The following is a 14,707-nucleotide window of genomic DNA, read 5'->3' as shown; positions in this document are numbered from 1 at the left end:
AAGAAACTGCTTGAGAAAACCACACAGCCCTTCTTGAATAAAAATGGCTTCTGAGTTAGGAAAAACCAACCTAGAAGCAACTCAGACTTGGGAAGAAAATGAAGAAAACTTGTCTGAATTATGAGTTTAGTTGTAATTTAACCCTACGTTGTGAGAAATGTACCCTGAGAATTCTTAATGAGTGGTTTTAGAGTCACTAAAGACCACAGTATTTGAGGATGGGGATGGGGGGCTTTAAAATGTATATTCTGAGTATTAGGGTTTCCTAAGCAAAATGACAAGCCATGTTCTTTTAGCCATTGTGAATCCCAGCTTAAGTTATCAGCCAAGTTATCAGTGGAGTTCCCTATGTAATATTAGGTTTTGCAGTAAAGTTGCTGCCAACAAAACCACTTGAGTATGAGGTTGTCTCATGAATGAAAGGAAAACTAATTTCTGTGTCTTATGCCCCTCTAGAAATCACTTGAGGAAATTTATGAGATACCCTAACAAGTCAGTTGCCTCTCCACAATCTCCCATGGTCCCCATTACCTCCTTGGTTATACTCTGGGCAGCCAAGACAGGCAGCTGCTATTATTAGGAAGGGAGAAAATAAATTTCAATATTCTATGTCTTGAACTCCATGCTTTACTATCAATTTTGAACCTTGACAATTCTGATAAGAATCATTATCCCCATTTTAAAGGTAAGGAAACCGAGGCCAGGAGAATCAGGTTCAAACTCAGGTTTACCTAACTCAGCAGTCTGCAATCTTTTCTTTACACCATGCTACCTTGCTGGTTGGTTGTTATCTAACATTTTCCCAGTGTTCCAAATGCCAGAATAATTGTTGACTGTTGCTTCTACTCATACTGCTAGTCCAGATGCACGAGAATAATTTTATGGGATTATATGGAAAGTTCTCCAACTAAACCATAATGACAGCACCAGAGCACTCATTCCCTCCTCTCTCTGAAATTCAAATTATAGCCAACTGTTTATGCAAAGGGAAAAGGACAATTGACAAAGAATCTGATCACTTGTCACAAGAGAAGATAAAGTTAATATTTTAATTATTCACATTAATAATCTACACTAACATCCAATTCTTATGATGAAATAAATTAAGCACAATTTTCCTCCCACCCCCAAAACCTATTAAATATGCTTAGTATGGAATCTCATAGATTTTTGTAAATAATACACTGCATTTTAAGTTTTTCATAATGAAGGCCTTTAGGAGTTTTGGAGCAAGTTGCTGTGACTTTTTTTTAATGTTTTTAGAGATCATTGTCATTTTTCTATTATTACCTGTCTTCGTTTTTATTATTGAGCGTATTATTAACCTTTAAAGGTAAATTAAAAAAATACTTCTCATGGTTACATATAACATAGATACAGAAAAATCACATAAAACAAATGTATAGCTTACGGAATTACTAAGGCAAATATTCTTAAATACCATCCAGGTCAAGAAATGGAAACTTTCCAGCCACTCCGTAATCCATCCACAAGTCCCAGCCAATTGCAATCTTCTCTTTCTCTCCACATATCATGGCTCCCCTGAATTTTAAGGTACTCACTTCCATACTCACAAGTATACTTTTCTGATTCAAAGTATTATCACCCCAGTAAGCCTCTCTCAGCATTACAGTTTGGTTTCCCAACTTTTTAATTTTCTGATATCTTTTTCTCCTTACATAAAATTAGTTCTATTGGTAAATATAAATTTACCAATCAGTACCAGTGTTGTGTCAGTGTTTTCCCTTTGGTTGTCTGAAGCCCATTCTCTTATAAATTCCTCAGTATGAGCTCATGGGAATAATATTCTTTTTTGGGGGGGGAATAATATTCCTTTAATTCTTGCATATTGAAAGCAAATTAAGACCTTTATACTTAAAAATCAACTTGACTAAATATCAAATTCTTGGCTCATAACATGTCTAATATATCTCACACTATAGTTTTATTGGTAATCTAATTTTCTTTTCCTATATGCAAATTGATCTTTTACCTAGATTCTTAAAAGAATTTTTTTTTCTTTAAAGACTAGTACTTTTACATACTATATCTTCTAGTTGGTTTTTCTGGGGCAACTTTTTTAGGGATTACATGGGTTGACCTTTTATGGTTAGTTTCAAATCACTTTTTTTTTTTAATTTCAAGAATTTTTTTGAATTGTAGTTTTTAGTATTGTTCTGTTCCTTTGGATTTCTTCTTTTAAGGATACCTATTGTATATACACTAAATCTTCTTTGCTTATCCTCTTAATTTGTTATCTTCTCTCAAATTCTTATCTCTTTCTCTTTTTTTTTTTCTGACATTTAAATTTTTCTCACTTTTATCCTCTGGTTATCTAAAAGCAGTATCTGTTATGCTTATTTGAGCTTGCATTCCTTCTAATTTAGTTTTCATTTATTTATTAAAGTAGAGTCAATTTACAATATTGTATTGGTTTCTGGGGTAGAGTAAAGTGACCCAGTCAAACATATATATACATTCCCTATCTTATATTACCTTCCATCATGTTCTATTACAAGAGATTGGATGTAGTTCCCTGTGCTATATAGTAGGATCTCATTGTTTATCCATTCTAAATGTAATAGTTTGCATCTGCTAGCCCCAAACTCCCAGTCCATCCCATTCCCTCTCCCTTCCCCCTTTGCAGGCACAAACATATTTTCTATGTCTGTGAGTCTATTTCTGTTTTGTAGATAGATTCATTTGTGCCATATTTTAGATTCCACTTAGGAGTGATAGCATATGGTTTTTGTCTTTTTCTTTCTGACTGACTTTGCTTAGTATGAGAATCTCTAGGTGCATCCATTTTGCTACAGATGGATTATTTCATTATTTTTTATGGCTGAGTAGTATTCCATCTACTCATTGTATGTGTACCACATCTTCTTAATCCATTCATCTATTGATGGACATTTAGGTTGCTTCCATGTCTTGGTTATTGTGAACAGTGCTGCTATGAACATAGGGGTGCATGTATCTTTTTGAATTATAGTTTATCTGGATATATGCCCAGGATTGGGATTGCTGGATCATATGGTAGTCTTCATTCAATTTAGTCTTCATTTTTTAATAACTTTCTTCATTTTTTTTCTTTGCTCAATATAGCACCTCATTTTTGAGTTTCTGATGTCAATTATTCTTTAATATATTGTACCAAAAGCTTAAAAAGTTAGGTATAAATAGAAAATAGATGTTAGAAATAGAAAAAATAATATTTTTTTGTCTTTTGGGGATATTCTAGCCCATACTGTCCACAGGTGTGCTATTTTGCTATTTATTCTTTCTTTATTTTAAATAACTATGAGACTAAACCTTAATCATTTTTATGTTGCTAATTTTTATATGAATTTTTTTTCTTAACTATTAAAGGGAGAAATGACAGGTTGATGTTAAGCTATATTTCAAAACTATGGCTCATAATGTTCTAAGACCTGCTGATCTTTCTCCTTTAGTTTCATCTAAACCTTTTTCCTTTGTCCCTGTAATGCTCAATTTGGGGTCTTTTTCTCAGAAGGAAGCTTTGTCATGGAAAGGAGTTTATCTGGTAAGTTTTTAGAGTTTATGGGGCCCAGAGTATTCCAACTCTTTATCACAGACCTCTTGAACTCATCTATATTGGAATGTGAAAATTCACCTCCCAGATTGAACTGCCATTCTCAAATTGCCCTACTGCAATTTTCAGGGAAAATCTGTTAGTGATTTGGGAATTTTTCAGATCCATCAAGTACCTATTGCTTCCTTGTGCTTCCTCCTACGCAGCTACTTATATACCATGTATTATAGCCTTGGAAGGTCTGTGTACCCACTCAATTTGAAGGTTCATGGAAATATCTTGTCACCTAATTTCGACTGGATATCATCCCTGAGTTTGGGGGTTTGCACCCTAAGTGCCTTGCATGGAGAATTCAGAGAGATTAAAATCACCACCATGCCAAATCCTCCATATTTACCTCATATCTTCATGTCTTATAGAGACTTCCATATTAGTTCAGTGGTTTGAGTAAGAGAAACACAAGATATAAGAAATGTTACTTTTGTATTTCATGTTTATATTTGGAGATATTAATGGTATAAACTTTTTTAATTTCATTCATGTTCAAGAATGCAATATAAATATGTGCCCAAAATACAAGTAGAACTGAAAAGAGAATGACTTTTTAAGACACAAGTCCAACAATTTTGCCAAGTATTGTTTACAAATAACTGTAGCACTTCCCTTAGAAATAAAACAACCACCATGATTAGTGGCTAAAGCATTCATGGTTTAAATATACCTAAAATATATAGCTTAGCCTAGGATTAAAGTTAATAGGCAATCAGGAAAATAATACAATTTTTAATTCTAGAGCCCATGTCTTCATTCAACAAACATTGTTGGCAGTGGTTTAAATGCTATGAGATAAAGCTATGCTTGAACTCAGGTCCCTGATGTAATGAGTTTTGGGATAAGATTTTACAGGACTATAGGGAAGCAGAAATTTGAAGGGAAGCCAAGGATAGCTATAGAACAAATCCTCTTTGGTCCAGCCCAGACTGCCTTCTCTCACATCCATATACCATATTCCCTCCCTCCACTGGGCTTTCTCACAAGCTATTTTTTTCTGCCTCTTATGACCTTTACCCTTCTATGTAAATCCCACCAATCTTCAGGTCTCCACTTAACCATCACTTCTTACTCTCATAACACCTTGTACATTAGCTTTGGAAGAAAGATCACACTAAATTGTCTTCCGTTATAGACTATAAGTTTCATAAGGTGCAAGTACCATGTCTATTCTATGTGCTGCTGCATCCTCAACTCCTGGCCCCTTGGATGGTCTAAAAAGTGGTAATGAAAAAATAAATATCTGGAGGTCTGGTGAGTGACTGCATCTACGCAATCACATGGGGAAGCATCACAACTCTAGTTGGAAATAATAAGCAATATAATATTCCTTTGGTTGGTTAACTGTAAATTTTTTTATTTATTTTAGCTAGGAGAGCTAAAAAAGTAAGTGTCAACAATGGTAGGAATAGCTCAGTGAAAACTTAGGTTTGTTTAATAACATCTTTGGCAAAAATGGTATTATTTGTTACAGTTGCAAATACCTGCCTCAGCACAATACCAAGCAAGTCTATACTATTGGAATTAGATGCTATACTGATCCTGCCTTTTCAGCTTTAGAACAATCTGCTTCAGTTATGGAAATTCTTAATAATTTTCTTGTGTTGTCGCCTTACCTAGAACAACCTAAGAATATGTCATTAACAGGAGGTACATGTCAGTATACACTAATCGCACTAAGGCCCCCCAGGTGAGCTTTTAAAAAAGGCTTTCTACAGAGGCCAATGGCTCATGTTTGCATTTGTTTCTGCTGTGTTTTATTGGGCATTTGGCTTTGAGAAGGATAAGTGAAAGCTTAGAGTCATAACAATTGTCAGCAGGAGGCTTCCTGGCACAATTCATTTCTATAAGGAGGAAGAAAGGTAGATCGGGTGACATTTCTAAGATTTTTCAAGACTTAACGCTGTAATGATTAGGAGAATGTTTTATGACTGGAACTGGCAGATTCCTTTCCTGGGATTTATCATTATGTGTGAGCATCGACTTTTAGGCTATATATCCCATACTGTGCCTAAGACACTTTAGGAATAAGAAATGTTTATCATCCCCTGTCAATTAGCTTAGAAAGCTGGAGAACTGCTCTGAAGAAGCCAAGTCACAAGCCCACTCCTGTAGAAGGCAGTTAGTGCAAAGAAAAGATCTGTTCCCTGGTTAAAGCTTGCACCTTGAGTCTAAGTTAGCTCTTGGCCACAGCAAATCTCAGTTCATTTACCCTTGATCATAGGAGGAACCAAGAAAGAGATGTAGATGGATCAATGCAAAGCCATCGTCACTCTTGGAAAGAAAATCTAAATAAAGTCATTTCTCCCTGACAGTATCAACAGCATCATCTTCTTAGAAGACATTATACCTTCCACAACTTGATGAAATTACTTTTTTGGTACTTGAATCCCTTCTTACATGTTAATTATTCTCAGAATGCTGATGTTGACAATAGTCTGATTCTGTATTATGTCTGGGTCATGGAGTGACATGAACTTCACAGAGAACATGTATTTCTTGGCTACAGTCATTGACAATATAATGGATTGCCTGACTCATACTTGAAATGAGTTGCAGCAAGCTTTATATATCCTCTTCTTTCACTAGGTCTCTTTCCAATTCATGGTCACATGTGGATGGCTCTTTAATCTTTAAAGAAAAGTATACCAGGCTTTCCACCCCAAATTTAAATGAGGAAAAAAACAGTGCAAAATAGCTAATTTCATCCTCGATCCCAAAGAATGGTGAAGAAACACTACCTTTTCATTTCAGATTCCTCTACCTAAAATATATCTCCCAGAAATTCACATTTTTCCTTCTCTTATTTTATTCAGGTTTCTATGAAAAAATTCTGCTCTTTCTAAGCACTTCCCAAAGAATCCTTTCTGCCATGATATTCTCCTGGCCTCCACTTCTTATCTCCTTACCTTGTTTTGAAAATTTTCCTTGTGGCACTTATCTCTATCTGAGATTAGATTTGGTAATTACTTGTTTGTCCTTTTTGTCCCCTGTTATATTTCTTTTTCTTTTCTTTTTTATGTTTTGTATCATGATTTATTTACTTATTTTTTGCTGTGCCCCACAGCATGTGGAAGTTCCTCAGGTCAGGGATTGAACCTGTGCTACAGTAGCAACCCAGGCCACAGCAGGGCCAATGCTGGATCTGTAACCCACTGAGCCACCAGGGAACTCCCTAAATTTTTATCTTAATTAAAAATAAAAATTTAAAGCCACAGTGGGGTCCACACTATGGGACAAAAGCACATTTAGAAACAACATCTCTGGCTCCTGGGTGGCCAGTCTACAAAACCCATTCTGCTTTCACAGCCCCCAGTGCTGATGATTGTCATCAAAAATCTGTCAAAAATGGAAATCTAAAGAAGCTATGGAAGAAAATGAGTGCAGCGTGTCTTGGGGACCTGAGAGCATCCTTTCCTGGGTGGACACTGGGCCAGGTCTGGCTGAGGGTGTTCCTTGCTGAATTTCTAATGATAAAACAGTATCTGAAATAGGTGTTCAATGTATAATTATTGAAAATGATTTGATAAATATGAATACAAATTAATAAGTAGACATTGTAACAGCAATAAAATGGCATGCATATATAGTGACATTTTTTCAATCCAGCTTTGATTTATTTTGAGACACAGCTTCCTTGCAATTATCCATTATCTCAATATTCCAAGGGAAAAGCCTTACAAAATCTGAATAATGGGTACTTTTCTTGCCACAGAGTTGCAAGTAATCTTAAATTATTTTTTGATTAATTTTTTAATGCTTAAGTCAAGCTATTTTTTGACAATAGGGAGTAAAATTGATATAAAATTAACCATTTTAAATTATGATGATTCTGTGTCATTTGGTACATTGGCAATGCTGTGAAACCATTACCTCTATTCAATTTTAGTACATGTTTATCAATAATGGTTTTTTTAAAAAATGAATTACTTATCTTTGAGTAATAGAAAACTAATCTATTACATTCCAAAATGGTAAATAAAGGAAGGAATCAAGCATTTATCTCATTACCCCAGGTAAGTTTTTATATGGGGTAACAAAATAGTAAATGAGGATCTCCTTTTTAAAAAGCACATTTTTTTAGTGTTCCGAATGATAAATTTAAAAAGTAGTATTAATTTGCTATTTCGCTATTAGAAATCCACAATAAATTAGTGGGCCTAACACTAATTAGGCCTAACGCTAACACTTGAGCATGAACGAGTACAGGTATCATAAGAAGAAAGATACCTAGATATTCTGTGTCTTGTAATAAAAGTATATATTGACATCTATAGTTTTGCTGAAGAAAGAAAATTGTCTGCCCATGTCTCTGCATTTAGCTGCCAATTTCCCAGAAGTACAGAGGAGAGGGAAATGGGTTGAACTACACCATGAGTATACAATCAACAATGTCCAGACTGTGAGGATTATCTATAGGTCAAAATCCCTAAGTGCTTCAAACAATAAATTGTAAGAACAGGCTGGAAAAGAAGTGTATAGATTAAGAGACTTAAAAGACATAACAGTTGTTTTTAGTGGGTAAGATTAAACACAGTGTCTAAGGATGCACAACCCTGAATTAAAAATATAAAGAAATGCCCCCAAAAATGATAAATACAGAAGTTGTGGGTACTCTAGAGAAGAGAGAAAGGATTGTGCCATTAAGGGTATGCCTATCCGAAAAGCCACCAAGCATCTGAAGGAAGTTACTTTACAGAAGCAGTGAGTGCCATTCCATCATTACAGTCGTTGGGGTAGGTAGGTACGCCCAGGCCAAACAGTGGGGCTGGATACAGGGTAGGTGGCCCAAAAAGAGGGCTGAATTTTTATTGCACATGCTCAAAAATGCAGAGAGTAATGCTAAACTTAAGGGCTTGGATGTAGATCCTCTGGTCATGGAGCATTTCCAGGTGAACAAAGCCCCCAAAATGCGCAATAGGACTTAGAGCTTGGATCAACCCTTATATAAGTTCTCCCTGCCATACTGAAATGATCCTTACTGAAAAAGAGTAGATTGTTCCTAAACCTGAAGAAGAAGTTGCACAGAAGGAAAAGGGATCCCAGACGAAACAAAGACTTATGTTCCGGGAATAAATTCCACAAAAAATAAATGCAAATAAAAGTAAAAAAACAAAACAAAACCAACATACTAACTTATAATCCCCTATACACCTCTTTATAAACTCTGTAGGAGAAACTAGGGTATAAATGTACTCTTTTTGGAGAGGAAAAGAGAAATGAGGAGATGCTGATTCTGAAGGGGTTGCTTTGGAGAAAGAAAGGTCAGGCTCTTTTCCGTTATGGTAATTATTTCATAAAATGAAGTTTCCATTTTCCCCATGTCTCAAGTTCATTCTAACACATTTCCCCTGGCTAAATGACAGCCCATTTAAACATGTGTTTCTTGTATTCTGCAGACATACTTGGCAAGTGCAAGACAAAATCGATGCAAACAATGTGGCTTACACCACTGGGAAGCTAAGCTTTCACACTGATTACCCAGCCCTCCATCATCCACCTGGGGTAAGGTGAGCCTCAGCATATTTTCCACAAGGCAGGCCAAGGAGCAACATTCTCCTATACTTTGAGTCTAGAAGATTATATGTTTCACTAGCTCATTTGTCTTATATAGGCCTTTCTCCAAACATAGCCCAAACTCACAAAATCTCTGTACCTAAATCCTGAATAGCCTCACATGCCCAAGGGATAGAAGATTTTCATGTATTTTTTTTTTTAACATTTCTTCATTTCTCCCTGGCAATAACTCTTGGCACTTTTTGCTTTGCCAAGACATTTTCTCACAGCAGAACATCCTGAGGTCTTTTCACACATTTCCCATTCTTAAGAGAGTTGTAAGAGAAAATGAAACCAGGAAACATAATGTAGAGTTTTTCCTACAAAGTCGCATGGCCATCATTCATATCAGTTAGTTATTGCCAAAAAAAATTAAAAAAAAAAAAAAACAACACTCCATAGCTTAAAAGAACAGCCACTGACTTAGCTCATGTTTTTACGACTTGGGCTGTGTTCAGTTGTGTAGTTCTGTTGCTGCTGAGTCTGGAAGGGACTGGTTGACCTAAGTGGTGGCTGAGATGGCTTGTCTCTGCTCCATCTGATCTATCATCCGCTTCCAGAACCCCCACCTTCAGCTAGCCCAGGCTTACGCACATGGCAGATGGCAGAGATTCTAGGGAGCAAGCCAAAACATGCAAGACATCCTGAGACTTAGGCTAGCAATCAGCACAGTGTCATCTCTGCCAGGTTTTATTGATCAAAGCAGGTCCTAAGTTTAGCCCATATCCAAGAGGTGAGGAAATAGAGGCCACCTACCATAGGAGAAACTGCAAAGATACTCTACAAAGGATTATGGATGCAAGAGGCAGACTAACTTTGGCTGTTGTTGGAAACCATCTAGTCTCCCATCTATCAGATTCTTCATTGATGTGAGATGTTCACCATGGAGCCCTAAATGCTCCAGATTTTCTGGGGCGATCCTCCTCCACCACCATGTTACTAAATTACCATTTTACTAAGCCACCTACATTTTTACAATAGCATCATTTGGCTAAACCAAGAAATAAATGGTCAGGAAACTACCTTTGAAAAGAAAATTTGTTCCCATTTTTAGAGCTAAATGGGACTAAATGAAATAACCACAGAGACATCTATATCTTCAAAAGTAAATGAAAGTGGACATTGGGGGAAATTCTCTAGCTAATGAAGGTGAAATGGAGGAAAATCAAAGTTCATCTTTTTTTTTTGTAATATTGACTGAACATATTTTCTCTGCCTTTGTGACCCATTGTCCTCACCTGTATTGACTAAGCTAAGGCTAATGTTTGACTTCACATGTTTCAAATTATTTCCTTGATTGTAAAACACCGCATGACTTCTTTGAACTAAATGACCCCCAGTCATCACTTTTTTGAGTGGGGATTAAGGAGAAGACACACAATGTGATTTGTTTTAAATGCGGTCCAGAAATTTTCTAAACCCCTGGGAGTTAAAAGCCAACTGAATCAGCTCAGTTCATCTGCAAAAAACAGGTTGGAGAAGTAGAATTGAGTACAGTTTTTAAAATTAGACTAGAAAACTAAATATTCTCTTTCAATTTTTTAATTATCTGTTTTTTTTTTTTTAATTATCTGAGTTTAGGTTTTGTTTCTAGGTGAAAATTGAAAGCCTAAGGAAAAGGGGTTAAATGACTTCATAAATCTTCCTGAAGTGTAGTATAAAGCTTGACATTTTCATAGCATCTTATATTCTTTTTTCTTGCATTTTATATTCTTTAAAAGCATTTTTACTTAGTACTTTATTTGACCCCTCTTAGCATTCCTTTCAGGTGAACAGGAGTACTCATGCTTTTTTTCTGTTAAATGAAGAAATGGTGCCCAGCATGATTAAATATTGTCACAGGATGGCATCTGATTCATAAGGAACCTGAACTTGAAACCAGGCCTCCATTTAGTTTTTCCATCACCATTTTAATCTTGAATTGGACTTTCTAATTACCATAATATCGATAACACATTGATTCTTTGTAGACACTGTCATACATTATAAACTCTTGAATACAGAACTTGAATCTTATATTTACGTATATTTCAAGACTTAACACAACATCTTGCATGTTATAGCAAATAAATGTCGAAAAGAGGCAAAGAAATGCCACAAAGTTGTTCCAATCTCCATCAGCAAATGAAATATCCAACACTAAAAGACCTGATAAGAGATTTTTAAATAAAAGATGATTCTGGAAAAGTCTAGGTTCTAGTGAACGACTGACTAAAATGTAGGCACCCAGGAAGTTCCCTTTGTGGCACAGCAGAAACGAATCCAACTGATATCCATGAGGATGTGAGTTTGATCCCTGGCCTCACTCAGTGGGTTAAGGATCTGGTGTTGCTGTGAGCTGTGGTGTAGGTCGCAGAGACAGCTCAGATCCTGCTTGGCTGTGGCTGTGGCTATGGTGCAGGCCAGCAACTGTAGCCCCAATTCAACCACAGACTGGGAATGTCTGTATGCCACAGGTGCGGCCCAGAAAAGCAAAAAGCAAAAAGAAAACAGATTAGTGATGAGATCCTACTGTATAGCACTGGGAACTATGTCTAGTCACTTTGGTGGAGCATGATAATGTGAGAAAAAAGAATGTATACGTGTGTGTAACTGGGTCACCATGCTGTACAGTAGGGAAAAAAAAATGTAGAAAAAATAATGTATTGGGGAAATTAAAAAAAATTTTTAAAGAAATGTAGGCATCTTCTTTTGCAATTGTTCAAGTTTCCACTTTGAATGATTCAGGGGTTTTTGATCCATAGTTTGAGCTCTTTTGTAACAAATAAATGTTGTTTTCAGTACAGATGAAATTATCTGGATAATGAGTTACCTGTTGAGAGGTGAATTTGATCAATTTCAATCACATGCAGCATGAGAAAGACATCTTTAATGAAATACAGATGTTCCCTTCACTGTCTTTGGGCCAAAATTCACATGCTGCCACAAAGTAACATTCAGAAAGAAAATATTTTTAGTTCTGAATGACTTACATGATATAAAATTGGAGTTTATACACAGTTATTTATCTTCTGAATTTGTGATGAAGGTGTTGTTTGGCTGTATTGTCTTTTTTCTTTTATAAGATTGCATTAAAATGTAAATATACAAAAGATCATCAGCCTTACCATATGTAAAAGACATCAGTGGACCTTTTTAAAAGATTTATATTTGAAATATTCTGTGACTTCATTATGGCAAAGTCTAAAAGGATTTAAAGAACATGTGGATTCTCCCAATACAAAGTTATGCTATTACTTTGCCTTGTTGGATTTTGGGAGATTTGAGGTTGATATTTCCATTTCGTCTCTTTTGAAGCACGCTGCTTCACCCCTCCTTGCCCTGGTGATGAGATGATTTTCTACAATGACTTGGTCAGCTTATGCACATATTTTTTAAGCTTAAAAAAAGGGCATCGGTTTAAAGACTGAATCATTGTTCATTTAGATCAGTTTTCTCCCAATATCAGAAAATAGGGTATCATCAACTTGAAATGGAAGTTTAAGTTCATAAAACATATATATACACACATACCACACAATACTGAATTAATAAGAGTACAATAAAGGGACTTCTCCCTCCCTAAGAAAGGAGCTTGCTGTATGAGAATTTTGAAGCAAATGGGCCCAGTTTCACCATATATTAGCAGAGTTCTTAGCAGCTGGCCAGTTGTTCCTCTGAGTGGAAAAACTCTAGGGATTGAAGTGAAAGTATACTAAGAAAAAGAATTCTAAGTGGTATAAGGAATTAATGAATGTGCAGAAACCACCATAATTTAAGAACACGTATATATAAGATTTTAAGTATTAAGAAATTTCGTGTGGTTTGGGGAGAAGGAAAGATTTATGATCTAGATCTGCCCTAGGCTATAATAGTAGTCACTAGTCACCTATGACTGTTTAACTTCTAATTTAAACTGATTAAGTAAAGTTTAAAATTCTTTGCCTCAGTCACACTAACCACATTTTAAGTGTACAGCAGACATATGGGACTAGGAGACTGCTATATTGGGCAGCATGGAAGAACATTTCCAGGATCACAGAAAGTTCTAATGGATAGCACTGCTTTATCCATCATCTATGAAGATAACCAAGCCAAATGGATATTTTCCCACTTAAAGTGATACCCCCCTGCTCTGAGCATTTGATCATATTTGACTCTTCCTTTTGACAAGAACTGTCAGACATTGGTTTTTCTTTTTATATCACTCAATAAGAATGAAGTTTTCACAGCTGAACAGTGTTAGCTTCCTTAAGCATAAAATCATGGTCTAAATTTAGGTATTCAAAAACACCCACCCAGGCTGAATACCAAAAGGAGTCACATAACCAAGGAAAACAAATGAACTCCATTCAAAAGAATATTGTTTAAAATAGGGCTACATTTAGTTTTCCAAAATGAAATAATGTTAAACATCATCCCTGAATCTTTGTAAAAGTAACAGACACTTACTATCCTTTTGCTTTCTTATTTCCAATGTTTATTCATTGGGTTTATTCATCCTCATAGCCCCATCCTACTTCATTCCCTTATTATTACACCTAAACTACTGAATTAAACTTTCAAATAGTTACTCTCTTACGAGTTCCCTGCTTTAAAAAAATGTATCTCTTGATAACACCACTGGATTAAAAATTTGCAACTTGGTCTTGACTGCATTACTTCCACACTCGAAAGTCTTTAACTATCCCCCTCTGTGCACAAGAAAGTCCAGTATCTTTCATCTGATATTCAAGACCCTCCATGATGAGATCTCAAATTGCTTTTCTGACTGAATCTCTATTCCCAGTTTGACCCTCTACTGCAGCCAAAAACTTTCTGATATCCAGTGAAGTGTGCATTTTTGCATACCCATCAACACTGCCACCAGATTTGCTCTCTCCATACTATACGAGGTATCCAAAATCTTATCTATCCTCCTTTGCCCAAATTAATCCCACCTCCTCTGCAGAGCCAACATGAAATGCTCACTCCCTACTGCTCTTATGATCTGTGCCTTTTGTTTACATTATCTGCCTATGACCTTTTTTAATTGTAACAATGTTTGAACTATAAAATATGGATTACAAGCAACTTTTCCTTCCTACCCTCTTTCTCTGTTGACACAAGAGATATAAAAGTTTTGCTGATTTTAATACTATTACCTTTATGAATCTTTAACAAAATGTAAAAAAAATGTAAGTGCATACCATTTGAAAACATACTTCTCTGTTTCTTTTTTACAGGTTCAGTTTCTGCACTGTATAAAGCAAACAGTCACTGGGGGTGATTCAGAAATCGTAGATGGATTTAATGTGTGCCGAAAGCTCAAGGAAAAAAATCCTCAGGCATTCCAGATTCTATCCTCCACCTTTGTAGACTTTACAGACATTGGAGTGGATTATTGTGATTTCTCCGTCCAATCCAAACACAAAATTATAGAGTAGGTACTCTTTTCTTTTTTAAAAAAATTTAGGAGTTCCTGTCATGGCTCAGCAGATATGAATCTGACTAGCATCCATGATGACACAGGTTCAATCCCTGGCCTCACTCAGTGGGTTTAGGATCCTGCATTGCTATGGTGTAGGT

At 35.8% G+C, this 14,707-nt stretch overlaps 1 protein-coding gene and 1 pseudogene across 3 annotated transcripts in view; both read left to right on the top strand.

Moving 5' to 3' along the window:
- Window positions 1-14,707, top strand: part of BBOX1 (gamma-butyrobetaine hydroxylase 1) — a 68,049-nt gene that overhangs the window by 45,008 nt on the left and 8,334 nt on the right. For all 3 annotated transcript variants that reach the window (XM_021083236.1, XM_021083235.1, XM_021083234.1), the window contains exons 6-7: window positions 9,004-9,109; window positions 14,365-14,561. In XM_021083236.1, the coding sequence (XP_020938895.1) occupies window positions 9,004-9,109; window positions 14,365-14,561 (303 nt within the window). The remainder of the gene's footprint in view (window positions 1-9,003; window positions 9,110-14,364; window positions 14,562-14,707) is intronic.
- LOC106509391 lies at window positions 6,707-8,997 on the top strand (annotated as a pseudogene).

This window comes from Sus scrofa, chromosome 2, assembly GCF_000003025.6.
Source record: "Sus scrofa isolate TJ Tabasco breed Duroc chromosome 2, Sscrofa11.1, whole genome shotgun sequence".
Classification (NCBI taxonomy): domain Eukaryota; kingdom Metazoa; phylum Chordata; class Mammalia; order Artiodactyla; family Suidae; genus Sus; species Sus scrofa.
The sequence above is the reverse complement of the archived record's forward strand: the minus strand, read 5'-3'. Positions and strand labels throughout refer to the sequence as shown.